This window comes from Pseudopodoces humilis, chromosome 20, assembly GCF_049639895.1.
Source record: "Pseudopodoces humilis isolate 2021_Gansu_Grassland_sample_001 chromosome 20, ASM4963989v1, whole genome shotgun sequence".
NCBI classification, from domain to species: domain Eukaryota; kingdom Metazoa; phylum Chordata; class Aves; order Passeriformes; family Paridae; genus Pseudopodoces; species Pseudopodoces humilis.
In genome coordinates this window covers 3,331,581-3,358,979 of record NC_142219.1, presented here as the reverse complement: position 1 = coordinate 3,358,979, position 27,399 = coordinate 3,331,581, and the positions used below count along the sequence as shown (strand labels likewise).

General features: G+C 47.0%; 2 protein-coding genes and 1 long non-coding RNA gene across 8 annotated transcripts; 2 read left to right on the top strand and 1 right to left on the bottom strand.

Annotated features, from left to right (window-relative positions):
- Nucleotides 1-1,818: 1,818 nt before the first annotated feature.
- HVCN1 (hydrogen voltage gated channel 1) lies at nucleotides 1,819-8,052 on the top strand. 4 transcript variants are annotated; one of them, XM_088065145.1, is made up of 6 exons: nucleotides 1,819-1,883; nucleotides 4,183-4,412; nucleotides 4,848-4,952; nucleotides 5,206-5,437; nucleotides 7,285-7,397; nucleotides 7,703-8,052. In XM_088065145.1, the coding sequence occupies exons 2-6, from the start codon at nucleotides 4,218-4,220 to the stop codon at nucleotides 7,766-7,768; spliced, it is 711 nt and encodes a 236-aa protein (XP_087921271.1). In that variant the 5' UTR covers nucleotides 1,819-1,883; nucleotides 4,183-4,217; the 3' UTR covers nucleotides 7,769-8,052. The 4 variants fall into 4 exon arrangements, with proteins under 4 accessions (XP_087921271.1, XP_005524343.1, XP_087921270.1 ...); XM_005524286.3 differs by lacking the exon at nucleotides 1,819-1,883 and adding an exon at nucleotides 2,705-2,766; XM_088065144.1 differs by lacking the exon at nucleotides 1,819-1,883 and adding an exon at nucleotides 2,759-2,806.
- Nucleotides 8,053-21,688, bottom strand: TCTN1 (tectonic family member 1). Its single transcript, XM_005524285.2, has 15 exons — nucleotides 21,496-21,688; nucleotides 19,829-19,949; nucleotides 17,752-17,882; nucleotides 17,220-17,386; nucleotides 16,738-16,825; nucleotides 15,760-15,869; nucleotides 13,119-13,139; nucleotides 12,583-12,708; nucleotides 11,886-12,011; nucleotides 11,484-11,566; nucleotides 11,004-11,144; nucleotides 10,548-10,704; nucleotides 9,745-9,870; nucleotides 9,276-9,420; nucleotides 8,053-8,515 (listed from the first exon to the last, which is right to left on the bottom strand). Exons 1-14 carry the CDS (start codon nucleotides 21,650-21,652, stop codon nucleotides 9,277-9,279), a joined length of 1,698 nt encoding a protein of 565 aa, XP_005524342.2. The 5' UTR covers nucleotides 21,653-21,688; the 3' UTR covers nucleotides 8,053-8,515; nucleotide 9,276.
- Nucleotides 21,689-21,765: 77 nt separating this feature from the next.
- Nucleotides 21,766-27,015, top strand: LOC106628254 (uncharacterized). 3 transcript variants are annotated; one of them, XR_001331546.2, is made up of 4 exons: nucleotides 21,766-21,990; nucleotides 22,411-23,228; nucleotides 23,511-23,636; nucleotides 25,148-27,015. It is a non-coding gene; the product is annotated as an uncharacterized LOC106628254 (long non-coding RNA). The 3 variants fall into 3 exon arrangements; XR_015774298.1 differs by having other exon boundaries at nucleotides 22,411-23,636; XR_015774299.1 differs by having other exon boundaries at nucleotides 21,766-22,004; nucleotides 22,411-23,636.
- The last annotated feature ends 384 nt before the right edge of the window (nucleotides 27,016-27,399 follow it).

Genomic DNA, 27,399 nt, shown 5'->3' with positions numbered 1-27,399 from the left:
GCTGTTGGGGCAGGAGGCTCAGGGTGCCTGGCTCACACAGGTGGCTCGGTGGGGACGGGTGAGGTGTGTGCCAGCTCCAGGCACCGGGGTCCTTCACTGTGTGTGGAAAATCCTGTGGGGTGTTCTGCACTCAGAGGAGGTGCCCGGTTCCTACCCTGTCCATGCTCTAGGACAGCTGCAGCGCTGCTGCATCTGCTGAGGAACAAGTTTGTCATTGGAACGCCCAGCTCTGTCCTGGTGTCCCACTGAATTCCCCTCTACTTCTGGAGTGAGTGGGACTCGCGTGTCACAAATGCATTTTCTGGGTAGTCTGCAGCCATTGACTTTATTTTTTCAATGTATTTCTCTGAATCAAAGAGCTATTTTCCTACTCTGAAGACATTTTTCCCTTCCCTCTACAGCCGATTAATCAAAAACCTCTAACTACCTCTGCTGAGCTTGTTAGATCAGATGTCAGAGATTATCTGGTAAGGCTCTTACAAACTTTCACCCTTTGAATCACACTTGTGGTTTCCTTTATAGCTGTATAATTTTTCTCCCTCCTTGTCCAACACCCTGCACATCTGTTATTGCTTTGTGGGTGGCAACACACGTGGAACCGGTTGGGATGTGCCTGCTCTGGAAGGGACACGGTCACCCCTCCTCGCTGGCCGTGCTGCCTCTGGCCGTGCCACACCTTTGGACTCCATGGCTTGTTTTTTTCTCTCCCCAAATGCAGCTTCAGTGACACAGGTGCCTATTCTGGGCTGTGCTCTCTGCCTGGCTGCATTCCCTGAGGTTGGGTCATTCCTCAGGCTCCCTGGGGTGGAGGGGAGGGGAGGGGAGGGGAGGGAAGGGAAGGGAAGGGAAGGGAAGGGAAGGGAAGGGAAGGGAAGGGAAGGGAAGGGAAGGGAAGGGAAGGGAAGGGAAGGGAAGGGAAGGGAAGGGAAGGGAAGGGAAGGGAAGGGAAGGGAAGGGAAGGGAAGGGAAGGGAAGGGAAGGGAAGGGAAGGGAAGGGAAGGGAAGGGAAGGGAAGGGAAGGAGCTGCTGCTCCTGCTGCGAGTTGTGATCAACAGCTTAGGCACATTTTATGGTCATTTGTTGGGGTTGGGTTATTTTGATCAGTGGAGGAAGAGAGGAGGAATAGATGCTGATTGTTTTTCCATAATGCCACTTGTAGGAATATCTAGCTGACACATGGAATGGCTGGAGCAGCAGCGAGCCTCCCAAGGCCTGTGTCCCCACAGCCCAACACCAATTCCTGCTGACCCAGAGCTCTGGATGCTGCAAAGAATGGATTGGGGTGGGGACGGGCACTGGCATGTGCTGCAAGTCTCCACAACAGGTAGCAGGAAATTGTGGTAAATCCAAATTCTCTTCAATCCCTGTCGTGTGCCCTGGAAAGAGTGGTGAGATCTGAGGCACTCTCGTGTTGGGTGTCCCTCGAGGCACTGGGGTGTTTCTCTGGTTTCTCCAAGGTGAAGTCTGTCCTTGCCATCCAGCTGTGCAAAGGCTGGTTTTCCACACAGGTCAGTTTTGCCTGTTCCTGGTTTGCTTTGGATGTGTCAGGGCTGTTGTGTTCAGCTCCGAGTCAGGTTGACATCCACAACAAATCAATTTTCCTTGGAACATCAGGACCTAGTCCCCAGGAGAGCTCAGGCCACAGGGGAACACGGGGATTTTATGCACACACACCCCGCGTGGTGGGGGTTTTCTCCTGAAACCCTACAGTCCTCACCCAAAAGGGGCTGGATCTGATGAGGTGCAGATCTTCCCCCATTACCTGATTGCTGTTTACTGAACTCAGCTGAAACAAAAATGCCCAAATTAACTGGAAACGCCCAGGCTAAACCTCCCTGTCTCGGGTCCAGGGCTCTGCCTTTGCTGTCCCACTCCAGAGCTCTGTAAGATGTTTTGGGGTGATGATTGATGGATGAGGGATTTGGAGCTCTAGGAGGGTGTCACCTGTGCTCATTCCCCAATGCCCTGGGAAGGAGAACAGGGATCTGTGCTTTGGCATGAGGTGCTAGAAAATATTTAGATTGCAAGAAAAGCTTTAAGCACTCTCTGGGAGGAAATTCTTTCAAAAGAACAAAACATCTCTGGGCTTTAGAAGTGCAAAACTGGAGAGATGTTTGCTCCTTGGAGAAAATTAGGAATATTTCCAGTTTGCCCCAGCAGAGGTGCCACAGAGATGGGTCCCAGGGACTTTTCACAGCTGAGTTTTTGTGAGGACATCCCAAACCAATTTGTGTTTGAGAGATGGAGGGGAACCCTAAACATGAAGAGGCCTCTAACAAAACACGAGCCTATAAACGGAGACAGATTCATCCAGGCCCGATTCCTGGATTTTACAGCCACATTGATCCCTGGACCTCCAGTGACTTCATGGGGCTAATCTGTGTCCTTGCTCAGCAGCTCTGGGATAGGCAGTCACAATTTAAGTTTGCGACTCTCCTGGATCTTTGATCGTTGTTTCGGGTGATGGGGGGAAAAAAAAGTTTAAAGACAGTAGGAAAAAAAAAGTTTAAACTCCATCTGCAGTATCCTGTTCCGGCAGCTCCCGCGGAGAGAGGAACCGCGGGCAGCCTGGGGGAAAAAAGGCTGCGGAAATGGGAAATGTCGGAGCGGGGATGGAAGGAGGACCTGGCTCGGGGATCCGCTGAAGTTTCTCGGGGCGCGGTGGGGAGGAGGCGGCGGGGCCGCCCCTGGCCGGGGGGAGGCGGAGCCGGGCCGGGGGAGGCCCCGCGGCGGCGGGAGGCGGCGGGCGCAGCCGGGACGCGAACGGTACCGGGGGGCGGCCGGGAGGCTCCCGGGGTTCGGGCCGGTGGGTGCGAGGTGGGGGGGTTACAGCGGGACCCTCCCGGGGTTGCCACGTCCTTCCCCTCGGGGTCTCGCCGCGGTCCCGGGCTCCGTCCTGCTCTGGGCGTCGCCGTGGCCGCTCCGGTCAGTGCTGGGGATGGGGGAGGTTGGGAAGCCTCGGGGTCCTGGATGCTCCGTCCGCTGGCGGCTCCAGGGCCCGCGGCAGCCCCGAGGCTGTCCCGCACGGGGAAGGGGGCTCGATGCCCGGGGCTGCTCCCCGCGGGCTCCGCTCGGCGCCCGGTGGCCGAGAACGAAGGTGCTGCCCCTGTGACGGCACCGTGGGACCAGCTCCCTGCTCCCGGCAGGTGACGAGGTGGCCGGAGCTGGCAGCGGAGCCCACCGCGGCCCCGGGCAGCCGAGGAGAGGGCGAACAGCCCTCGGGCACGGACGGACCTGTGGTGGCACCGGCGGGCCAAGGGAGGCTTGTGCTGAGCTCCCCGGGCGGCTCTGGCCAAGGACAGGTGCCCGCAGAGCAGGGTGGGGATGTGCTGGTGTCGAGAGCGGATCTCGGAGGGTTTGCGGACCAGACAGCCTCGCAGGGCTGCCCAAGGAGGAAGGGAGGCTGGCGGGGTTGTGGTAAAAACAGGCGAGCCTCTCCTGCAGCCATCCACGCAGCCCATCTGGAGGCTCCCAGGTCTTGCTCTTCCAGCAAACTTGGAGTTTCACTCGTATGGTTTTCATTGCTGGAGCGTGGCCTCAATCAGGAGTTTGGTTTGACGGTCCTGCCCCTCGCTGGGTACCTGCAGGGATGCCCGAGGGTGAGGACAGCTCTGGACGGAAGGAGATGGGGAGGACAATGTCATCCTCCTGACAGGTTGGAATGTGGGCATCACCCGCTTAATTTGCCTGCAAAGGCTGAGATAACAGGGTGTCATCCGTGTTAATGGAGGGAAATTATTGCTGTTCCTCATCTTGGCAGTGTGGCCAGAGGGTGAGGATGTTGGGGTCAGCTTGACCAACAGCTTCTCTGGATCGGTGTTAGGAACACAAGGGCAGCTGCCCCCACTTCCATCACGAGGTACCAGATAAGGGCTGGAGCTTTGTGCTCCTGTAATCAATGCTTTGTTTGGAGAAGTTTGGAAATACCTTGTGAGGAAGTTCCTTGTAGAGCAGCACAGCGGGATGCAAACAGAACTGGGAAGGCAGCAGGGGCTCCGCGTGGTGCCGTGGGAGGTGATGCAAAACCAGCGGTATCACCATGAAGCAACTTCCCGTCAGCAGGGCCCAGCCAGCTGGGTCGGAATGTCACACTCTTGTCACCCTGGCTGGGTGAGAAAAGGAAGGTCTGACATCCTTGGTCAGCCCCAAATGGGGAGGTGACGCTCTGCTCTTGTCCCTCAGACGTTGGCAGTGTGATGCCAGCTTGATCCAAAGCCATGTCCAGGTACCTGAAGCACTTCACGGTGGTGGGCGATGACCCCGTGCAATGGAGCAACGACTATCGGAAATGGGAGGAGGAGGAGGAGGCTGGGGAGAAGCAGCCAGATGTGGAGATCAAGATGGAGCCTGCCAGGAACCACATCTCCTTCCAGTACATGATGAAAAAGCTCTTCAGCTCTCACAGGTTTCAGGTGAGGCAGAACAAACCAAGGGCACTTGTGACAGCAGAGCCGCTGTGGGACGGAGCTCAGGGAGAGCACTGAGGCTGTGAGTCCCCACGGTGCAAAGAGCAGCGGCTGCCTCTGAGCTGAGCTGTCCTGTGGGAACAGAAAACTCCGCCGCAGGTGCAGATGTCTCCTGAGAGGAGACAAGCCCCAGTGCACAATCACCACGGCTCTGGCACGTGTTCTCCTCCAGTTCCCTGAGCCCCCCATGCCGAGCAGGCTCTGGAATAACTCACTATTTGGGGCAGCAGGAGTGGGAGCGATGGAAAGCTCCACAAAACACAACCAGCCAAATCAGGGCTGTGGGCATCAGGGTGTGTTTATCTGAAGGGCTGCATTGGCTCCTCTTGCTCCTCTGTCTGTGCTGGGATGGGATTCATGTTGGTTCTTCTCCTCCAACAGATCGGGGTTGTCTGCTTGGTGATCCTCGATGCCTTGTTGGTTCTTGGGGAATTGCTCATGGATTTGAAAATCATCCATCCGGACAGATATAACATAACCCCAAAGGTAAAATGTGGGTAAACATTAGCATGAACAGCAGTTCCTTCCCTTTGGTGGCTCAAAGCCCCCTGGACAGGCTGGGCAAGGCAGGACCTGGACTTCCAGCCTTGCTGAATTGGTGGTTGTGGAAGAAAAGTCCTCAGCCCTTCCTGTAGAGCCAAACCAGAGGTGCCTTAGAGCAGCAGAGGCTTTCCAGCCTGCCCTGCCCTGTGTGTACTCTGCAGGGCTTCCTGCCTTAAACTTGTGCTCTTTTTCCCAGGTTTTCCATTACCTCTCCCTGTCCATTTTAACCATCTTCCTGGTTGAGGTGGGGTTTAAAGTCTTTGTCTACCGTCGGGAGTTCTTCTACCACAAGTTCGAGATGCTGGATGGGATCGTTGTCATCGTGTCCTTCATCCTCGACATCGTCCTCATCTTCTGGGAGCACGAGTTTGAGGCTGTGGGGCTCCTGATCCTCCTGCGGCTCTGGAGGGTGGCTCGGATCATCAATGGTGGGTGCAGGACCAGGCTGGATTTGTCAAACTTCCCTGAATTACCTGGGCTTTGTTCCTTTCTCAAACCTGACCCCAGGGGTCTTGCTCAGAGTTCCACCCGTGTGGTTTTTCCTGGCTGGAATGTGGCTTTAATCAGGCTGCAATTTCTTTGGAGCAGCAACAATCTGCTGTTTGTGTTTGTGTGATGCCTCAGGTGCATGGCAGCCAGGCACATTCCCCTTGAAAAAACCCATAATCTGTTCCTGCACCTTTCTCCTGGAGAGGGATGGCTCATGTTCTGAATTTCCACTGCAGGATTCTTTTGGCAGGGGAGCAGCCCCTGTCTTCCTGAATTTGCTGCTACAGCAGAGCAGGTTTTAATGCTCTGTTCTGCTGTGACTCCATTATCCCCTCCAGGGATGCTGCAGGGAATGTCCTGATCTTACTCTAGATCTTTCTTGCTTGAATTCAAAGGGTTTGCCATAAAAAGAGAAATAGAAAATGTCCCCAAATCAGGCTTTAGTGATTTCACTGTTGTAACTGTAAATTTGGGCATATCTGAAAAAAGCATAGATGCAAATATTTTCTTCCTTCTTGAGGAAGGAATTTTGGGATTCCAAAAAATATGGCAATGAGATGATCTCAAATTCCTGCATGAAGCCTCAGCTCAATCTCTGTCCTGTGCCTATGTTCCCACTTTTGGTGGGTGCTCCATATTTGACACAGCTGGGATCAGAGGAGGGGATTGCTGGGGCTGTGCCCATTGCCCTCAGCCCCTTTCAATGAGGAGAAGGTGCCTGGTCGGCAGCTGCAGCCAGAAAGAAGAGAGATGTGAGAGCAGCTTGTGGCTTTCCTGAGTTCAGAGTGAAAGTCAGAGAGAAACTGGATTTGTGTGCGGCTGTGGGAGCCACGGGAGCCTCACTTCACAGCAGAACCCAGGACTGCAATTACAAATAAATCCCCTCATCCTTGGGTGCTCCAGGCTCCCTGCCAAGCTTTATGCAGTGTCCACCTGCTTGCAGCAAAGAGAGACAAAGGGAATGTGCCCCACGCTGGGGTGTTGGGTGTCAGAGCCTGGGCACCATTCCTGTCCGTGTTACCAATGCAAATGAGCAGCAGCGCTGCTTTGTCCTTGGAGAACTGAATCCCCAGAGCCCAAACCGGTGCCTGGAACACTGGAATCAGCCATGATCCAGAGGAGCTGTGTTGGGAGGGAGAACGTGATGTTCTTCATGCTCTCATCAAGCTGCTTTGCTTTATTGCTGTGGGAAGAAAATGCCTCCCAGTGTGGAGGCTGAATTCATGTGGAATCACCTACTGGTGCTTGTAGAGAAGTGGCACCTCTGCCATGAGGAGACACTGCCTGCTCTCACTGCAGCTGTGCAAGGTGAAGCCAAAGCCCTGTGGACCTGAGGATGTGCCAGGTCCTGCTCCTTTGGGATGTGCCAGGTCCTGTTCTGCCAGGCCGGAGAGATCGGCCCCGGGGGTGGAGGAGCCCTTGGCCCAGGCCTTGCTCTGCTGTCACACCTAAAACTGCAAAAACACAGCAAAGCTGCCCCTGCTGCAGCCCAGGGTTCTGCCAAGGGAGCAAATTCAGGTTCAGGATTTGAGTGACAGAGCGATTAATTCAGCTCCGAGGCCAGGCTGCCTCTCTCCAGCAGAGTATCGGTATCTGAATCCCTCCGGTGGCTGATTTAAAACCCTTTCTCATTAAGAAAAACACTTGGGAAGGGCAGTTGAAGATGACAGAAGCTGAGCTGGAGAGGAACATGTTTAACTCCTTGAGCACACAGCCTGTGTGCTGTGAACTCCTGCTCATGGCTGTTTTACAATGTAAAGCAAACCCACTGTGAATTGTTCCACAGGAATAATTTTATCGGTGAAGACCCGCTCGGAGCAACAAGTGTCCAAGTTAAAGCAAGCAAACCTGAAACTTGCCACAAGGGTGGAACAACTGGAACACAGCTGTTTGGAGAAGGTAAAAAAACACTTTTAATTTGGGTTTACCTGCTAATGGGGATCCTTGTGCAAGGTTGGCACTGTTGGCTTGGTTTCCTCATCGGGAAGTGTGGGGTGAGCTGGGCTGAAGCAGCACAGCCCTGCCCGTGCCTCCCTGGGCTGCTCCTCGGAGGAGGAATGATGTCCCTACCTCTGTCCTACTTCTCTTGGCCAGGTTGTGCTGTTTTCCTGCTGCAGGAGATACACTATAGCAGATAGGAAGATCTGTGGGAACCTGGGAAGCTGCTTGCAGGCTGTTAATGATTTAAATTCTGTCTCCTACAGGAGCAAGAAATCGAGAGGCTGAATAAAATATTGAAACAGCATGGACTCCTCAGCCAGCAAAAATAGGAGGCCAGTTTTCCAAGGTGGGAATTCTGCTTAGAGATTGCAGTGTTGGATCTGCCAGCTTGACCTGAAAGGTTTTTCTGTCTCTTTGCTTCCTCTTGTATTGTGTTTTCTATAAACATTTTCCATTTGACCCCACTTTGATCAGACCTTGGGATGACAAAAATAGTTCTAATGGAAAATTAATCACACACAGTCACTGTAAACAGTAATTTTTTTCCCTTTCTTGTATAGTTTCACAGTCAAAACTGCAAAATAATTTAATAAAGACACATCTTTACAAGCTATACATCCAGAAAAGTACCACTTATTTAAAATAATTTATTTTTTTTTCTGTGATAACATTCTTTGTTTGCAACAAACTTGCAGTATAAATGATAAGAACCCAGACTGAAAAGGTAATTTCTTCTCCAGCTGCCTGTTCATCATCAATACGTCTCTTTGCCAGCCATTCTTTTCATACTGTTGGTAGTTTCCTCATTTCTGTTGCTGCTTGTGCCACTTTGTTATTTATATAACATTCATTTCAGAAACACCAACACACCACTCCTTTCTCTGACAAAGAAATCAGCACCAAACTAGAGGCAAACATGTGCCATTTTACATCAAGCAATGCCTTGTTCCAGCAGCAGATCCCAGTTCTGATACTGCATTCCCTCATCTCTTCTTCCCCTTTCACTGTTCCTTCACAGCCCGTGCGGCTGCAAAGTTCTTTGTTTCCACAGCTCATAAATCCATGTATTAAAAGAACTGGAATATGTAAGAACAGATGTAGGTGAGTGCACTGCTGGGAACAGTCAGACTCCAGAAGAGCCATGAAAAAGCAAATTCTAAAGGGCCAGGCTGGTGTTTGAATTTTTTTCAGGTACTAGAGTGTCCCTGTGGAGAGGCTGTTTGAAAGCTGAAGAGTGAGGTTTAAGAAGTGGGAATTCTGAGAGATGGGGACTGCAGCAGGTGTCCTTAAAGGATTTCAGCCCCACTCAGCTGGAGGGGTCACTGAAAGCACAACTCAACTGCTCAGATTTTTTAAAAAAGGTAATTAATTAGTGGTATGGGAAAAAGAGCCAGGTACATGTGGCTTATTCATCTATGCAAGGAGATAAAGCAGAAGCCTGATTTAATAGCACATGATGAGTTTAATTAGCAATTTATCTCTGCTGTTAGGGGATAATGAACCTGCTTTCCCTGTGTCCCTGTGCTCTTCCCTTCCCCTCCTGCCACTGCTGGGCAGGCTGGGGCTGGATCCCACATGCTGGAGCCACCAGCAAGTTCAGACTGCAACCTTTGTCCTCTCTGCAGAGTTATAATTGGGAACTTTCCACTTTGTGGGGGTTTCTTCACCCTAAACCTTCTGAGAAACCTCATAAGGTCTCACCCTTCCTCTCTGGCCCAATTTTAGCCCAGTATCTACGACTTAGGAGTAAGTGATGGCCCATCACAGTTACAGGATAAACATTGAACTAAAACTAAGATAAAGCAGAAATATGTTTTGGTTTTGATACATACTTACCTTAGACAAAGGGATAGAAAAAGTCAAAGGGTAACTTGATGTTAATGGTGGGCCAAGCTTTGTAGCTTGGCTCTGCAGGTGAAGAAATGTCAGTGAAAACCACAGAACTTGTTACAGGAATAATCCTTTCCCTTCCTGAGGGAAGCTGCAATGAAAATACAAACAGGACTTAGCTTCATTTGTACAATTGTTTTATTTGGTCTGGGTTATGTTTGTTAAGAAGGTTTTGATTTTGTTCATATAGTTCCATGTTTCTTTCCATAAATGATGTATAGATTTTTATTGAAGTGTGTTTTGGCAAGGAGCCCACAGTTGTGTTTGAGCTGGAAGAGAACTGCTGGTGTAAATACATTCTAATGTGAAGTGCTGCCTTTAGATAAAGAGATTATCTGGGTCAATATCACACAGCTGATACCCAAGGAAAACAAGCCACTTGTTTTATCTTAAATCCTGTAATTTAATTACATACCTGCTTCAGTGTGGTGCTAGTGATTGTGGCTGTAACATTCACTATCCTGGCTTGTGGATTGACCAGGGATCCATATTTAGTCCACTTCACTTCTATTCCCAGTGACACTGGTATTTGGCATGAGCTCTGCAAAGTGTGAGAAATCATCTCATTGTCTGCCTTATGCAGAAACCATCATAGTAATTAATTATTCATGTTATTAAAAGGGTAGAATGTCCCCAGAAAGCTCACTGAGGAACTTGCCAGAGCAGCTGGACCCTGCACTGTTGCTGGGCAGGACAAAATCTTGAACTCTGCCAGGGCAGAATTTTGAAGGCTACAATCTTAAATATTTTTATGCATTTATTCTTGAACTATTACACTTCTGGTTACAGAAACCATTCATCCTTTAGTTGCAGAAGCATGCAAGAATCCATCCACAATCTTTTTTTTGTGCTTCTCTCTCTTTTACCCTGGCCTGGAGCAAGAGGGGAATCACTGATTCTGTTCCTTCACTCTGTCACCTCTGGTGCTTTGTCCTCACAATAGCAACATTCTAACCTGTGTTTAAACAACTCACTTTGTACCCAATATGTTGCCCTGAGGTGCCTGGATACCAGCTTGATCAAATACAACTTCTACAGCAAGAGTGAAAGCCTCCTCTGTGAATATTCCATGAGTTTCTTCCAGTTTATTTCTGCATTCCCAGCCCTATTTTCTCCTCCAGTTGGTTCCTGCATTTTTAGGGTGTGAAGCTGAGCTGATGCTGCAGCACAGGCACAGATCTCGTGAGGATGGAGGGGTGGAAGTGCTTTAACTTTCACCTGCTCTGAGATGTGGAGCTGTGTTATTGGCACCCAGTCCAGTACATCCTGGGCTTGAGAATTCCCAAATGAGGCCACGTACTCAGGAAAGCTTTGGCCCTTCAGCACATCAAGGAGGGTCTGAGCCAAAGGCTGGCATTTCATAGCTGCTGTAATTCTTCCAGAAAACCAAACAAAACAAAAAGATGAGTTACAGCAAAATCCATTGGTTTGGCACAGTCATAATTCCTCCTTGCTCTCTGCTCTGTTCAAGCCTTCTGGCTACAGTTGCTAATGTACACAATCTTTCCAAGAGAAAGACCACTGTTAATTAAATGACATTTTTTATAATTAAATACTCCATTCTCAATACTCCTCCAGCTGTACAAATGGCCCAGGACCTGAACAGAGCCTGAGGGAAAGGGTTGTCAGAGGGTTAAAAGCATTAAATTAAAAAAAATATAAATTACTTCTTACCGTAGCTTACAGCCTGATACCATGTTATAACCAAATAATACTGGGGCTCTGGCTCCCTGTGCTGCCAGGCAGTCCTGGGTGGATGTGCTCTGCAGAATGGTGAGTTGGCTGTGTTTGTTACTACTCTGAATGATGCCAGATGTAACACACAGTTAAGGGAAATTAAATGCTTGATGGATATCGGGACAAAAAAAGAATCCTTAATCATATCCTTAAAATATAGCTGAAAATGCTATAATGGCTCAAGATTCCTCTCACAAAAGCACCAGGGTGTGCAATGAAGGGCTAAATGTACCTCACTACACAACCCAGGAGATTGCACTCAGGACTGAGTCATTCCCTCCTAAAACACAGTAAGAAAAGCACATTTTTATTTTTGGTAGAGAACAGATGTATTTCATAGATGTCCGTGCTAAAAAGGATTTGTGAGGATGGACCAGAGCAAGTGCAGCAAACAGAAATGCAGCAGGGAAAGGATATCCTTGAGGCTGGAATCCTGCTCTGACAGGCAGCCCAACAACATAGCCAGGATTGCCACTGAGAGGAAGTGGCTGTGTATTTTCCTGCAATGCAAACAGAGTATTAGTTCTTATCCTGCACTGAAGTGGTAGGAAAACACAGAAATATTTCAGTTATTTTAGGATTATGACCTGCCTTGCATGATGAGGGCAAGACTGAGGCTTTGCTTTCTCTGTTATAGTCACAAGCTCGGGCTCATAAGCATGACAGACTTTGGAGGCCTTCATTGCCTAGCTCTGAAATGCTGAGTATCCAGGGCAAGTTCTGTCTCACCTTGCTACTAACAATTGTTCTGATTAAAGTTTAATAAGTTTTGTAATTAAATGACTTTCACCAAGTCACCCATGACATCTCCACAGTTACCTGAGTGAAGCTGATTTCGAAGCTCTGCTCTATTGAAAGTGCTTCTTTGCTAATTGCCCCCAAGACAAAAGCAGCAGCTGCTTCTATTATTTCTCCTGTGTCTGTGTGGGTAATGTGATAATTCACCTGAAAATTAAACATTTTAGATATTAATTTGAACAAATACATAAGAGAAACTAGAAAAAAAAAAAGATAAATATTTAAACCATGCAAGTATTTTCTTTCTTGCTTGCTTAAGAAACTCAGCTCCAGGGTGGGGATGGGTTATATCCTCTAGAGGCTGGAGCCTCTTCACAATTGACTTTTTGATAAACCTAAGCACAGGCACAACATTCATTTACTTTAAAATTAAAAGATGATGTGCAGCATTCCTCTCTCTGTCATTAGCGCACCTGAAATAATCTCCCAAGCATAAAGTAAATTCCAAACTCATGTCATTGTCTGTTTTGCCACACACAGAAGTAACACCAGGATTTCAGCCTGGCTCCATGTTATGTTGCACAGAGTTATTATTTTGTTGCAAAACACTCCCTTTTATCCAAAATCAGTGCTTCTCCTATGACATTTACTTTGGAGATGTCACAATATAAGGAAACCGCAAGGCCTTCCTGACAGCTTTGCAGTTTGGGAATCAGAAGTGATTTGATGCACAGATGCCTTCCATCAGCTCTGAGGAGAAAAAGGCTGCCAGACCTACCCCAAGAACTGCATTGATGCACAGTTCATCCAAAACCATCGGGAGCCTCAGGACATCACTGCTGCTCTGTAAAGTCCTCATTCCATTCAGAGACTGGACAACTATGGACTGGACAGTAATATTCACCTGAAAAACAGACTCGTGTCAGCTCTGAACACTGGGTATAATTAATTTTGGCTCTTTCTGTGTTATTATGTGTGTGACCTTTCCGGGTTCTGTTCCACAGCAACAGCACTCAGTAATTCTCTGAACAACTGCTGTGTTACAAGGACTGCTGAAGCTCAACCAAAGGGTCTGTGTTTAAATAAATAAAGAGATTTTCTTGAAAAGAGGGAGTTTTATATGAGAGAAATATATCAAGCTTGAACGTTTGCAGGCAGCATTATATATTGGAGTTGCTAAGTATCATTACTGATAGCAAATGATGCAATTTTTTTAATGTAAAGATTTGATCAATCAGTGAAAAATTCCCACTGACTGTAACTTAATAAGAATTTTGCCCACAGCTCTTCTAACTAATTTAGAAGGATACTTACCATCTGACTCGATTTGGGCACCTGAGGGAGAATAAAAGGACAAATTAAAGCAGTAGCAAAGGTCTGACCTATTGTACGTAGCAGACAAGTAAAACAGGTAAGGCTTTGTCTATTTAACTCTTTCTCATAACAATAACTTTTATGTTATGGAGTTAATTGGATATAAACCAGAGTACCCAGGAAGTGTGAAAAGAACTGCCACAATCCAATCCCCTCCTTCTTCTAACCCTTAGAATTATTCAGAGACCATCTTTAGGAAACCTGCCAGGCTGTGCTTCCCAAATAAATTAAAATCTTTAGTTATCCTGTTCCATAGTTTCATGGTCTCTAAACCAATAAAAGAGAAGCAAGTATCTCTCTTGTTGTACAGCACATGGATATGTGTTGCCCCACTGAAAAATTTCCACTAAAAATATTTCATGGAAAGGCAGAAATGGCAGACTAAGGTCATCAATCAAGCCTATAAAATGGAGCACCATTTTGTCAAAGGTTTTACTTGTCTGACTTTCCAATGAATGTTTGAGCCACATCTTTGGGAAGGGACCAAGGATTGGACTCTGATCATGGAGCAATTCTGCTGAATTATGATGGGATACTGAGAGCAGTGACTCATCTTCAGTGCCAGCAGGGAACACATTCCTGGGAGCTGGAGACCTGAAGGTGATGCAGGTACAGACTGTCACACATTTATCATCCCAAGATACAGCTCAGCCATCAGAATGAGCTGGATGAATAAAAGTCCCTGTAAAGATTAGACTCATCCTTCATGGAATGGTGCTATTTCTGACTGGGAGAGGAGTGAGCACCACTCCTAGAGTTCTGTTCATCCACGACTGGGATGATGGGTGATGTGTCTGGAGGTCACTCGCAGACAGCACTGCAGCCACACTGCTGCCTCAGCTTCCCCCCGGGCAGGGAGGCAGGAACAGCTCGTAGTTTGGCAACTGCACACTGCTCACTAACCATGGTGTGTGTGAGGCACCTCCTGTTGGGAGATTCCAGGAATCCCCAGCACTCCTTGGATCTGCTGGTCAGGCCAGGGCAGAGAGCAGAGATTACCTGAAACAATTCCCAAAACGCTGCTCTCACTCCAGCTGCCCATCCTGGCATGGAGGGTGGGCTCCTGGGGATGGGGTTTTCTGTAGGACCCGCTGTCCCAGTGCTCCCAGTAAGGCTCCCTCAGTCACTGGTTTGCCGTTTCTTTTGCCGGCAGCTCCACCTGCTGGCACTGGGAGGGCTCCTGCTCTGCCCTGTGACCACCCTGTCCCCAATGCCATCGCTTTTCTCTCGTAACATCCCACCTCCAGCTCCCTTTGGGAAGGGAACCTTCCCACAGAGCATCTCCAGCAGCTTCTCAGCCTTCTCCAGGTCCTGCATCTGATCCTTCCTGACATCCAGCGTGCTCTGGGCAGAACTCTGACCTCTCCCGAGCTCAGCCACTGCCTTGGCAAGCAGCACATGGATAAGGGGTTATGGACTTTTCCAGTCAGGAAAGGGAATTCATCTTTAAAGTCAAACCCACTCAGCTGCTGGAGCCTGGCCTGAGCCACTCTTGTTCTTTTCTGCTCCTGCAGCCAACAAGAACTAATTTTGGAAGGACATGGAGATACTCAGAGCCCTTCTGAGGCAGTGTTTTCTCCACTTCTTCCAGAAGAATCAAAAGTCAACATTTGGGAGCAATCCTTGACTGATTTCAATGAGATCCTGAAGGAGCAGGAGAATGATCCCACCTGTGAACTGCTTAGTGGGCTTTCCTTGCCTTTGGGAGCTTTGGAATCTATGAGCAGCCTGGAAGGGGTCTTTAAGCAGTTACTCACTGCTAATTAAATTAATTTAAATAATTACATAAATTAAAATAATTTTAATGGTGAAGAGGTTGCTGTTTCTTTACAACCTTCAGCTTCTGGAAGGAGCCATCAGATTAAGGTATGATGTATTTCAGTTTCATTTTTTCATGAGTGATTTCTTTGTCTTCATGAATATCTTTACAGGGGATTTATTTTCACATAAGACATCATCCCCCAGGTCAGAAATGGATGAAAAAGAAGGCAAAGCTTTGAAAAATAACCCCAGATTCGATTTTAGCAGGCAGAATCCAAAGAAAATTGTTCTCAGTCGTGTCCTTTGGGAGCATAAAGAAGGCTGTGCCAGCCCCTACTATCAAAAACTGAGGCTTGGAGGAAAAGGGCAGATGCAAAGGATTAAATCTGACAGGTTCTTTTCAGTACAAAGTTCTACCAACTCTTTAAAACTCAGATTTCTTAGAATTATGTGTTCTGATAAATGGGCTTCTTGGAAAAGCCTGAACATGCACAGAAACGTGAAACTGCACTAGCTCAGTGACACGACCTTGGATCTTCAAAACTATTATTTTTCACTTTATCTTTGACTACATTATTTATATTTGGCTAAGCAGAGAACAGCAAATGCTTCTGTTACCAAAGTTTGTAGTAAAAACATTCCCAAAGGCTTTCTGCACAAAAGTCTGCTGTACAGGGAGATGTTTCTTCCCAATTCACAATTTAAAAATCCAAATAAAACACCATATCCCTCAGTAAACAGAAGTTACTTCATTCTGCAGATGCAAAAAGATATAAAATACTCATATTTTATCTATATGACTGTTTTAAATCATACTTACTGCCAAAATGCTGGAGTTGATATAAAACAACATGCTAAGTGCTTGAATGCTGTCACATTTTTCCACACTCACTGATCGAATGCATTTTGTGGCTTGGTTTACTAAAAACCCTGGGGAAAAAAAAAGTCATCAAGTATTACTGGAGGAAATTAAAGAGGAATTATGAAAAGTATAAATGAAAAACAATACAAATATCTTAGGTACAAGCAAAAGTGAAAGTAAATACCATTTCTATTGCAGATAAGGCTTCATGTGAGCTATGAAGAATAAAACTTTTTATATTCTCCAAAAATGCTATGAGAAAAAGTATTACTCCTTGACTTCTAGAAAAAGTTTCATGAAATTTATTTAATTTTTGAATCTCATAAGATTTTTTTTTTTCCTTCACAAGAGACTTAAATCCTGTAATCACCACCACGACTGTTATGAGACAACATTTAATGATGACAGTGGGGTTTGGAAAATGCAGGTGGGGGTTTGGCTGTGGCTTTTTTTTTCGCCTCCACCTCAGGGAATTAAGGGTAAAGGTGAAAGGTTTGTGTGAAAGGTTAAAATGCAGAGCTCAGCCTGCAAATCTGACTTACGAGAGGAACCCCTGTGCAAAGGGAATCTGCCAAAGGCTGCCCAGGCAGGGCTGGCTTGGTGCAAACCCCTCCTCCCTCAGGGTGTCACCCTCGTACTGTTTGATTAAACCAATTATCCCAAAAAGGACATTTTATTGTTGGATAAACAACCCTTTAACAAGATTCTCAGGGATTTACATAGCTCACTTTGAATATTTAATAGAGATACAACACAATTTCTATTCTATGTCTTAAAAAACAAACCAAATAGAGAAAAGTGATTTGAAAACCATCTGCTTATGAACCTTTAGCTGAATTCTCCATGGGGAGTGTGCCAGCTTTCTGACTAACTAATCTCAAACCAGAGCAGAATACTAGAAAGCCAAAAAATTTGGATTCAAGTGCATTTTCCAACCTGCAGGATTTGTGTCAGAGCACCAAGAAGAGACAACAGGACTTGGCAGCCTTAGAAATGCATCCTCTGTCTGCACAGGAACCCCATACTGCCAAATAAAAACCACAGTCAGGTACACAGGTGTGTTTCAGCCCATGGAAAGTTTCAGAGCATTTTTATTAACAACAAATATGAATAAAAACAGTAGTTATTTCCACAGGATCTCTCAATACTACTTTGTGCAGCAATTCTTCAGCCACTGCTACAGCTTTATGTTGAAAACAGCAAAAAAAAAAGTGACTTTTCAATTATCTTAAAAATCTAGTTCACTTTTTAACTAAACACAAAACATGACATTTCTTCTTTTTACATTTCTATATTTAAAGACTAATATAAATTATTTAAAAGCAGATGCAAACAATGCTGATTTATTCTTTCTGGAATAATCTAATACTGATTGCATCAAATAGAATTTACCTTCTATTGAATCAGAGATAATTTACCTCATATCTGGAAGTTTCATTTGCATCAGGGGGATTTTGAGCATCTGTATCCAAATTCCAGCTGTCAGGCTCAGCACTGAAGGTAGCACCTCCAAATTTGTCAAGCAACTGATCAAAATTTTCTGGAGTTGGGATTTCAGGGGATTTGAGGTACAGGGCTTGTTTATCTGTCAAAATATTTAAAGAAGGAGATAATTTAAGAAAAAAAACCCAAACAGAAACAATATTTAGTAACAAAAAGAGACAACTTTAATCCTAAATTATTTATTTAGGATGCTAAATTATTTGCAAAAAAAACCCAAACTAAACTATTTTGTTTTTTCCAACAAAGAAGACCACAAGTACCAGATGTTTAATTTCACGTTTTCACAAGTGAAAGGATCACAACATAAGGACTGAGCAGACAGAATTACCAGTTTTCTGAGAGGTTTAATAAAATAAAAATAGTTTTAAATTTAGTTGTTTTCTGGTACCTAAAGAGCTTACAAAAAGTAACACCACAATGCTTAATATTGCCTACAACTCTACTTACAGTTTGTAGCATGAATGCAGAAAATACTGGGATTGACTTTGTCAATTAATTTAAATATCCTTTCTGGTGGATTTGCTTCAACATCAAGAGAATACACAGCAGCTTTCTGACTACACAGCTGGCTGTCACCTCTGCAAAGAAACAAAATTAATTAATGACCCACTAGAAGTTAGTGTTGACCAGATTTTAAAGTTCTTTTCATCTACTGAGGCAGTACCTGAAAAATAAAACATGAAATTACTGAATTTAATACAATTTGTAGAACAATCATGCATCCTTAGAAGGTTCCTATTGTTTTATACTCTGTGCTTAATAATAAATAATAGAGAATTCTCCCACATGTTTTGTTCAGGAGAGGAAACTGTGAGCATGAACATGAAGGAAGGTAAGAAACAGACTGGGGGAGGGAAAACCAGTGACAATATGAGAAAGAAAATGCTAGATTGGGTGGGACCCAGATGGTTGAGGCCCCAAAAATGCAGGGCTGCACCACAGGCCACACACAGCTCAGCAGCACTTTCATTTCTACAACCCAAGTGGGATGTCAGAGCAGAAAAACAGGTCAGTTTTGTGGATTTTGGAATAATATTCATTTTGAGCAGGGAATGGGAAAAATTCCTACTTGAGATGCATGTGAAAGAAATGGCAGAGTGAGGAACAGAAGGTGAAATGAACCCAGCCTGTCTTGGAAAAGTGTTTAAGGCTATGCCATGGCCTCATCAACAGCCCAGAACTGTAGGAGAATGTGCCACTTCAGAGCCTGGGAGAACTGGTGTGTGCCACATGCTACAAACACAAGCTGGTGGTCCCTGTGAAACTGCTATTTAGCAGGACAGAGCAGCTAAGGACAGGCCCTGGAGAACTGAAATGACTTTTAGAAATTTTCATGCCTGGAGTTAAGTTCTTTCATGAGGTGAGTCATTTGTTAATAGGATCTCATCATAAATCAAACCCTTCTGCTGCTGTTCCAGAGACGTCACGGCCTCTGCGTTGGGATCAGCCAAAATAACACAAATATGCAAATGTAGATAAACTCTGATGTAAATAATGAGACCCACAACACCTGCAGACACTGAAAATCCCCTGGCTTTTCATGCAAAATAAATGTTTTACACAAAAGAATTTGGGCAAAGAAACACAACTTCATTTGAGGCATTTCTAGTTGACAAAGGCAGCACAGTCACCCGAGGCAATTAAAATGTCACTCAGGAGGGCGTTGATTAGACCTTTCTGATCTATATAAATATCTATAAATGGGGAGCAGGAGTCTTTGTGTGCCAGAACAATAAGAAACCACAGTCTGCCATGACTGCTAATTCAAATTTCAAAGCACCAAGAATAAACCCTCAGTGCTCAGATTGGCATAATTTATACAGAAGGTGGGTTGAAAAGCTGCACTTATTGTTCTGAGAAGTCACTGAGAGATTTTTTTGCACATTATGATTTTGAAGTGAGCTTTCTTAACTCCTCTTTGAGAAGATGGAATTGGGTGAAGGTGTTTTCAGATAAACTAAATAGCAAAGAAACAACTTTTGGCTATATTGGTATAATGTGAAATTTTAGTACTTGTGGAGTGGGAGTGGGGGAGCAGGTTGGGACTGTGACTTGTAAAATTAGGGTCAGAAAATTGCTCACACTATTTCAACAAGCTCTGAAATGATTAAGTGTGTAGCTGATATCATAAATGTAACCAAAGAGGTTATTGATAAATTTACTGATAAAAGCTAGTGATCTACAGAAGTGGCCAGATTGGTCCTGTGGTATCAGTTTTCTTAATTTCCAGACACTGAATTGATGGAAGATGCATCATTCTTCCCCCCCTAAAAAACATCACCACCTAAATGCCCACAGAGAGAAGCACCGTGAAACAGGAAGAAAGCAAGGAGCAGGAAGAAAGAGGGAATGAGTGGGAGAGAACTGGGTGGGAGGTGGATTTGCTGCTCTGCCTGGTCAGTGCAGGGGGGTCAGGATGGCAGCAGGGAGGGGTAGGACTCGGTCAGAGGAGAGGACAGATCCCCACAAAGGCAAGCAGGAAATGAACGACGATTTTGTACTTTCTGGATATTTCTGCACTCACGTGACCACAGGGACTGAGCACGAGGTGAAGAGGCTGAAGTCCTCGGGGCTGCAGTCGGGGTCACAGCAGCAGTTGACATCACACTGTGCCACCAGCAGGTCGCAGACACACAGCCTGGCAACTGCAGCAGAGAGTGAAATCAGCACTGCAGTGGGGACTTCACACTTCACACCATGTCCCAAACACTTTCACTTTTCACCTCGCCCTGGTTTTGACAAAAACTTTTGGTCAAAAGCCTTCTCTGACTTCATGTCTTCTTGAAACAATTTTTTAAAAGCCATCTTTTCTGCTGCTGAGCAAATCTGTTTGGAACATGTGAACAAAACCAAGGCTTACTGAAATCTGCTCCCTGACAAACAAAACCCCAATTCAATAGGGATTTTGGAGGTGTGAAAATCTACTTAGCCCTGCAGAGGGAAAAAAAAATAAGCTATAAATACACCTTGTTTGTATCTGCTTTTTCAGCTTATTAGGAAGAAAAATAAAACATTTTGAAAGAGCAGAGAGATATTTACAAGCATTGAGGATGTCTCAGGGTCCAGGAATACATTTCATTGATGTGCCAACATAACCATAGTTGACTGCTTTGAAATTGCTTTTTCTCTCTGTTTGTAGATACTGTGAAATATTGTAATCACAGACAGAGTGATTGCTAATAATTCTGTAAACTATCTCAATAAAATATGCACTTGGCAACTTCTTGAAACACTTTGAGATTTTCAAGTTTATAAATTCAAAGAACAGATATTACTCTACTGAACTGTTTCAGAGAGTTGCTGTTCTATAATTAATCTAGACTTAAGAATAAGACAGAATGAGGAAAATTAAGGCAAGTATTTTATAGAAAAGACATTCAAAGAATATTTTCATAATTCTTTTATTTCACTTTGACTGCTGCCTGTTTCCCTGTGACCCGTGGATGTTCTCTGACCACCTGAACAGTATCCAGGTATTTCCTGGAATCTCTGAAGTTCTGACCATTCTGTTGGCAGAGCTTAGCTCACCCTGTAAACAAGAGAAGTTCAAACATGGATGATTAGATTGCAAGGTTATATCTGTGAGATTAGGGATTTAAATCTCTTTTCCCTAAGGAGGTAGCACTGGGCTGGGTTTCGTTTGGCAGGTAACCCATGGAAAGCTCTGCTGAGGGCAACACCAGGATATTAAAGTGTAGCCAAAAACATAGCGGGAAACACCTTCTGAGAACGCAGTAACAAAACTTTGTGAGCTCTATTTTTATGACAACGTATCCACAGCTCGGGGTGTGCGTGGAGCCCCCCAAGGACACCCCGGGCCAGGTCGGAGCTGCCCGCTGTGCTCAGGGTGAGCAGCACACCCTGCCCTCCACCCCCACCGATCCCCAGGGCTGTGGGGTGCCCTGCTATGTGATGTCCATGCCACGATCACCGTGCCCAGGGCCTGCAGGCTGCTCAGGGGCTCGCTGAGCTTTCCTAAGGAGGCTCCGAGCCTCGGCTGCGGCGGCTGCAGCTGCCCAGGGGTGCAGCGAGCCCCAGAGACCCCCGGCAGAAGCCGGGCGGTTGTGCCAATCCCGGGAGACCGCAATGGGAAGCAGAGGCCAAAGGCCGAATGCCCGAGGGAGGCAGCGAGCGAGGCTCCCCTTAGCCGGGGGGCGCCGCCGGTGCCCGCAGCGCCCGGAGGGCACCCACCGTCCGTGACCGGGGCCGGCGCGCTGCGGACCCGCGTCTGTACGGCATCACGAATGTCTGCGGGCTCCGCGGCCGGCTCTTCTGCCCGGAGCGACGGCGGCGGAAGGAGGAGGAGGGTAAGGACGAAGAAAGCCCCGGGCCCCGGCGGCGCCGCCATGGCGGCTGCCCTTTGCAACGGCGCGTTGCCAGGGCGCGCGGGGAATCACGGGAAGGGCGGGTCCCGCTCTCGCGAGATTTGGCGGGCGGAGGGGAAGGGCTGCGCCCTGAGAACATGGCGGGCGTGGCAAAGGGATGGACCCACGGTATCTGCGGTCGTTCAGCCGCCTTGGGGCTCCCTCATCGCCTCCCAGCGCGGGGAGTCTCGGGGAGAGGCCACGCGCAGGGTTCTGGCTGGGTATGGCCGTCGTGGTGGTGCCAGCCAGCGCCCTGAGGAACAGCCGAGCCCGGCGGTGTTGAGGGGTCGGTGCCCCCTCAGAGCCACGGGAAGGGTTTCAGGTGTAGTGATCCGCGTAGGTGGTTTGGAAAAAAAGTTCTTGGAAGCCCACACGTTAAACAAAAAAAAAAAATTGGGGAATGGCCTCTTGAGAGATATAAAATACAATATTTCACGTATTTTTGCAACTTTTTTTAAGTGATGTTTCCTTAAAGTAATTTTTAAAGTGTGTAAGTTTCTCCTTTTGAAGATGTGGGCCCTCAGTGCTCAGTGAGCATATTCGGTAATCTTATTACTAATCTTTTTCATGTGCTCAGATATCTTAGAGGTATTTTTCAACCTAAATTATTCTACTTTTGTACTAATTTGGGAAAAAACTGGGCTAGAGAATGACTAAATGATCATGTTCCTTAGGGTTCTTTAAATCTTTTCCAGCCTTAAAAAATCCATAATTTTTTGATCTGTTTTATTTCCCTGACCAGGTTCATTACTGTCACCTTGAAGGGAAGGCAAGAAAAGCTCTAAAAAGCATTAAAATTCCATTGAAAAGGGAAATAATTCCACAGTGCCCCTCCTTTGCTGTGTCCACATCACAGGAGTGAGGAGTCACACAAGACAGAGGCCACAGAGGCCGTTTGATGTTATCAAGGAGCTGCTACAGGATGGGTTTGAAACAGCTCCACGTCATGTGGCAAAATCCTGGAGTCATCCTTGCCCATGGAAAGGCCTCCTTCCTCCAAGGACACGGTGACACAAAGGCGAGAACCTGGTGTGCTCCACTCTGCCTCAGACCTTACACCCCAAAATAACCTCAGCAAAAATAACCTCCAACCTGCCTTCCTTGGGAAACGTAACCCAAAATCTCTATGTTTACTTTCTTCCACAGGGATGAAGAACTGGTGTTTTCAGTCTGTTTTTTTTTTTTTGCTGTTCCTCAGTTGGCCAAAACGCTGTTGCTGGTGTTGGGTTTGTTACTTTTTTCAAGCTTAGAGTGACTCACGCACTTCCATTTTGAAAAGGACCTGTAAAAAACCATAGGGGCTTTGTTTTTTTGCTTCTCACTGAGGTTGTACCAGGGCTGGCTGCAGCCACTGATGAGAGCATGTGCCTGTGTTTGGAGGAAATTCTGGGAATCTTTACAATTGCATCTCTTTCACTGTCCCACAGCAAAGGAACAAAAAGAGAGGCAATCCTGCAGGAAGGACAGCTGGAACACGTGGCTGAGATATAACTTCCCTCTGTGTGAAGCTGATTTAAGGGCTTATAACCCCTTCAACTTCTTTGACTAAGCTCCCACATGGTCAGTTAACAAGGATGGAGATGTTTCTCCTCCCTACCAGTCCTGCAAAGTTGGAAACTTAGAATTTATTTTGCAGGCTTGGAGGGAGAGTGGTGCTTGGTTTATTTATCATCACTGGTTGTGATCTATGTTCTTGTTCCACTGCAGTGTCATGAGATAATTAATACTAAAACACCCCTGCTTGTTAGTTTACATGTTTCTGATGCCTTTAAAATCAGTAAAAAAGGGCTGATGACATTGCACAGGGGAAAACAGAATTTAATACATTTGTCTTGCATCCAGAATTACTTGGCAAAGCTGATGGTGCACAGGGGACCCGACTCCAAGACTAAAACCAAGCCTTGCTGAAATCTGAAAGCACAGATTGCACCCTGGATGAATGTGGGCAGGAGCTGGATGAATAAAGAGGTATTAATTCTTACTGCATCTACCATTGAAGTGGAATAGAAGTGGGCAACCGTTCAGAAGCAAAGTAGGATGGAATTAATCTGGTTTTCTCGAGACCTTTTTTTTTAGGGCTTCACTCATAGCAACAGTTCACCTAAACACATTTCCAATACTTGCTGTAATAGAAAAAAAAAACACCTTTGTCATGTAGAGAAAGGCAAAACCAAAACCACATCTAATAAAAAACATTTGAAAACCCCCCACCACCACAAAACCCACTCTGCTATTTGACTTCTGAAACAGGTTCCAAAGAGCAAGTCCACGTGTGTAGGATAAGATCAGGACATCAATACATAATGCTTGTTCTCCATCAGAGAGGTTTTAATTTATCCTGTCAACATGAGTTAATTAATAATTAAAAAGGGCACTGTGATCTTTATGTGGGAGGTCTTATAAAATGAAAATTCAAGCAATTTGAGATCAGTAGATTCCTGCTTATTAAAAAACATGTTCAGGGATTTATTCTATTAATGTTTCAATTACAGTTTAAGCAGCATCTGATATGCATTTAAGCATTATAGAAGCTGTGACTGCCCCATCCCTGCAAGTGTCCAGGGCCAGGTTGGAGTAACCTGGGATAGTGGAAGGTGTCCCTGCCCATGGCAGGGGGTGAAATGAGTTGATCTTTGAGGTCTCTTCCAAACCATTCTGTGATTCCTCTTGCTGATCTTCTGACTCTCCATCTTCTCTTGAACCCTCATGAGGGAAGTCTCATATGGTCCTTCTCACATTGGTTTTCTTTCTAATCCAACTGTGCTGTCTTGAACTTCACCTTTTCAGAGCTAACATTGGGTTTGCCCTATGACAGGTCACTTTAAAAGTCCGAATGGACAGACATTTGGAATTAGAGTCCAAATAAAGTCAAACCAGGCCAAAATAAACTGCATTCTGGTCTAGCACAAGATTAGCCCTTAAATAAATAGTGAGGAGCCGGAGCAGTCTGTACAGCAGATGGCATTACAGGTAATATTTATCACACTCCAATCTCAGGGCTAAGATACTTCGGAGGGAGGATTGACGTCAGCTACGAGTGAATCAGTTTTAAAACAAGCTGGAAACCTGCTTGTGCCTTCAGCAGTGGATTACTTTGTGCAGCACTTCTGCTTCGCACTCCCAGGTGCATTTATTGGTCTGAGCAAGCCTAGCAGGAAGAGCTCATTCTGTTTTTGCAGCTTAAGTGAGCTGATGTAAATAGATCTTGGACTTTGAGGTGGGAAGATTCCACCCAGCTGCAGTAACCAGGGGGATGCCCTTTGCTCCAGTTTTTGTGCCAAATTTGTGCATTGGGGAATTTTAAAGAAATATCACTTGGCAGGATATCGACTCTGAGGGTACAAGAATAACACTGAGTAAGGCAGCAGGGCATGGGCTGGGAGGGATTTACAGGGAGAGCTATCCAGACTGACACTGAGCAGTGAAGAAAACCAGTTCTGAAGTATTTTATTAAAAACAGTTGGGTTTTTGTCTCACAGGATCCCAGAGAAGATCCTCTGAATGAAAAACCAGGAGCAGTTTTTCATCTGGGCACAGCGTCCTTGTGCAGGAGTGACAGAGTTCATCAAAGGTTACTAATTACCATGTAAATCATGAGGTTGTCTGGCTGTCTGGACAGACTTGGGTGGGTGACCTGGGGTAGAATCATAGGATCATTAAGATTGGAAAAGACTTCCAAGATCAAGCCCAACCTTTGACCAAATACCCCCATGCCCACTAAACTGTGTCACGAAGTGCCACATCTACTCATTTTTTGAACACTTCAAGGGATTGTGACTCCACCACTTCCCTGGGGAGGCTGTTTCAGAGACTTTCAAGGATGGAGGAGTGTGAAGAGCTCACAGTGTGCCTTGGCTTGGGAGCACTTAGGGAAGCACAGAGTCGTGCCCTGCCAAATGAGTTTGTCAGCCCTGAGCCCACGATGTCCCTCAGCATTTGAGCCATGGCTGCTGGGCAAAGTGGCACAGAGAGAACCCTTCCAGCCCTGGAAAACTCAGCATCGAGGCATGGAGAGTTCATCTTTAGCTGGGGGGGATCACATGCTGAGCAGCACAGCCAGGTAACGCAGGACAGGTCACCTTGCACCAACCTGAGCTGCCTCAGGGCACTGCAGGCAGCAGCACAGAACAAGGGGTTAGGCCAGGCTGGACTTGAACTAGACAGGACCTGGACAAGGAGGAGGAAGAACAAGGAGGAAGAATGAGACTTGGGGAAGGCAAAGAATGATTCTGTGGGGGAAACTCTGCAAATATGTGCTTCCTTTTACCGATAAAGGAGGGTGTGAGGCACTGAGATGAGCTACCTTGTTTGTCTGCTCTCACACCCTGCCAGGCCCTGGCAGCAGCACTCCCTTATCTCCAGCACATTGGTACATTGAGCTGTGCAGCCTTCCCTAATCCACCACACTGGGCCTGGGCTGCTCCTCCTCTTTCTCCCTCTTCTAACGGGAGGATTAATTTTTTAATAAGTTTGGATACTCTTTCAGCTTTAGCTGGATAATTCTCATACATTGCTTAAGCCTTTAGCAGTGTATGGGGGGCAATATTGTCTCTGTCAAGGAAAATGCCTCCTGTGTGATAATGAGGGTGCTCCAGCAGCGTTCCCATGGGTGGATTGTGGCACAGAGCTCTTCCTTCCACTGCAGGCAGCTCGGGGGGCAGGTTTCACACCTGCCTCTGCTGTATTTACACCTCTGTTGTTTGTTATTTACGTGGTTCGGATTATGTAAGTAGCAGCAGTCTCTTGTGCGTGTACCCAGAGGAATTAAACAAATTTGCAGAGCAACCTGCTGGGAACTTCCAAGGGGACAAAGCCATTTTTTGCACACCCACGAGCAGCGCGGAAAACCGAGCTGCAGAAAATGAGGAATCGGGTCTTTTTTAATATTGTGGGTCTTTACAGCTTTGATGCCTTGAAGTCGTTGCTGTTGAAGTTGTCCAGCTGAGAGCTTTGTGTCACTCTCAACTCCAATTAACGTGGTTTTCTGGGCTTTGAGTGATGACTGCACAACCCACCCTTCTCGTGAGGTTTTTGTTTGGCATTTCACGTTCCTTAACCAAAATGGATTAACTGCCAGCGCTGCCATGGATTTGCAGAGAAGCCTCTCACGAGCGGCACTGAGCTGTCTCTGTCCCCGGCCGCACCGAGCCGGGGAGAACAGGGCGAGTCATCCTTGGGGGGGAAAAAAAATAAAACCACGTTTTTGCGCGGCGTGACTCACATAACCGTTCTCAGCAGGCACGAAGCACCGGCGGCCAGCGAGTCCCCGCGAGTTATTCGGAGCACGCGAGACACGCGGGGCGTGGAGGGCAAAGTATGTGGGTTAGGCGCAGCCGCGCTGTGCTGGTGTGCGAACGTTAATTGCGTTAATTGCGGGCGAGAGGCGGCGGGGCCTGGCGGGGGCGGGGGCGCGGGCCCCGCTCGGCGCCGCGGGGGCTGCCGGGAGCCGCCCGCTGTTATTGTCCCGCAACATGCAAATGAGCGCGGGGCGGGGAGCCAATGGGGGCCGGCCGCTCGCCGCCGCCGCGCACGCGCGCCGGGAGGAGGGGAGGAGGCGGGGCCGACCTCGCGCCCCGCCCAGCGCCGGGGCCCTCACCTCGCCTCAGCACGCGCGGCGAAGATGGCGGCGGCGGCGGGCGGCGGGGCGCGGGGGCGGCGCGGGCGGCTCTGACCGGGCACCGCGGGCGGCGGGGAGCGAGCCCGGAGGGAGCCCCGACAGCTCCGCGGGCAG

Coding starts and splice junctions, on each gene's coding strand:
- HVCN1 (XM_088065145.1), top strand. CDS start 4,218: ATGTCCAGGTACCTGAAGCACTTCACGGTGGTGGGCGATGACCCCGTG. Junction 4,953..5,205: donor GATATAACATAACCCCAAAG/GTAAAATGTGGG, acceptor TCTTTTTCCCAG/GTTTTCCATTACCTCTCCCT. Junction 5,438..7,284: donor GGTGGCTCGGATCATCAATG/GTGGGTGCAGGA, acceptor ATTGTTCCACAG/GAATAATTTTATCGGTGAAG.
- TCTN1 (XM_005524285.2), bottom strand. CDS start 21,652: ATGGCGGCGCCGCCGGGGCCCGGGGCTTTCTTCGTCCTTACCCTCCTC. Junction 12,012..12,582: donor GCATCAATGCAGTTCTTGGG/GTAGGTCTGGCA, acceptor TTTAATTTTCAG/GTGAATTATCACATTACCCA. Junction 11,567..11,885: donor TCGAAATCAGCTTCACTCAG/GTAACTGTGGAG, acceptor TTTGCATTGCAG/GAAAATACACAGCCACTTCC.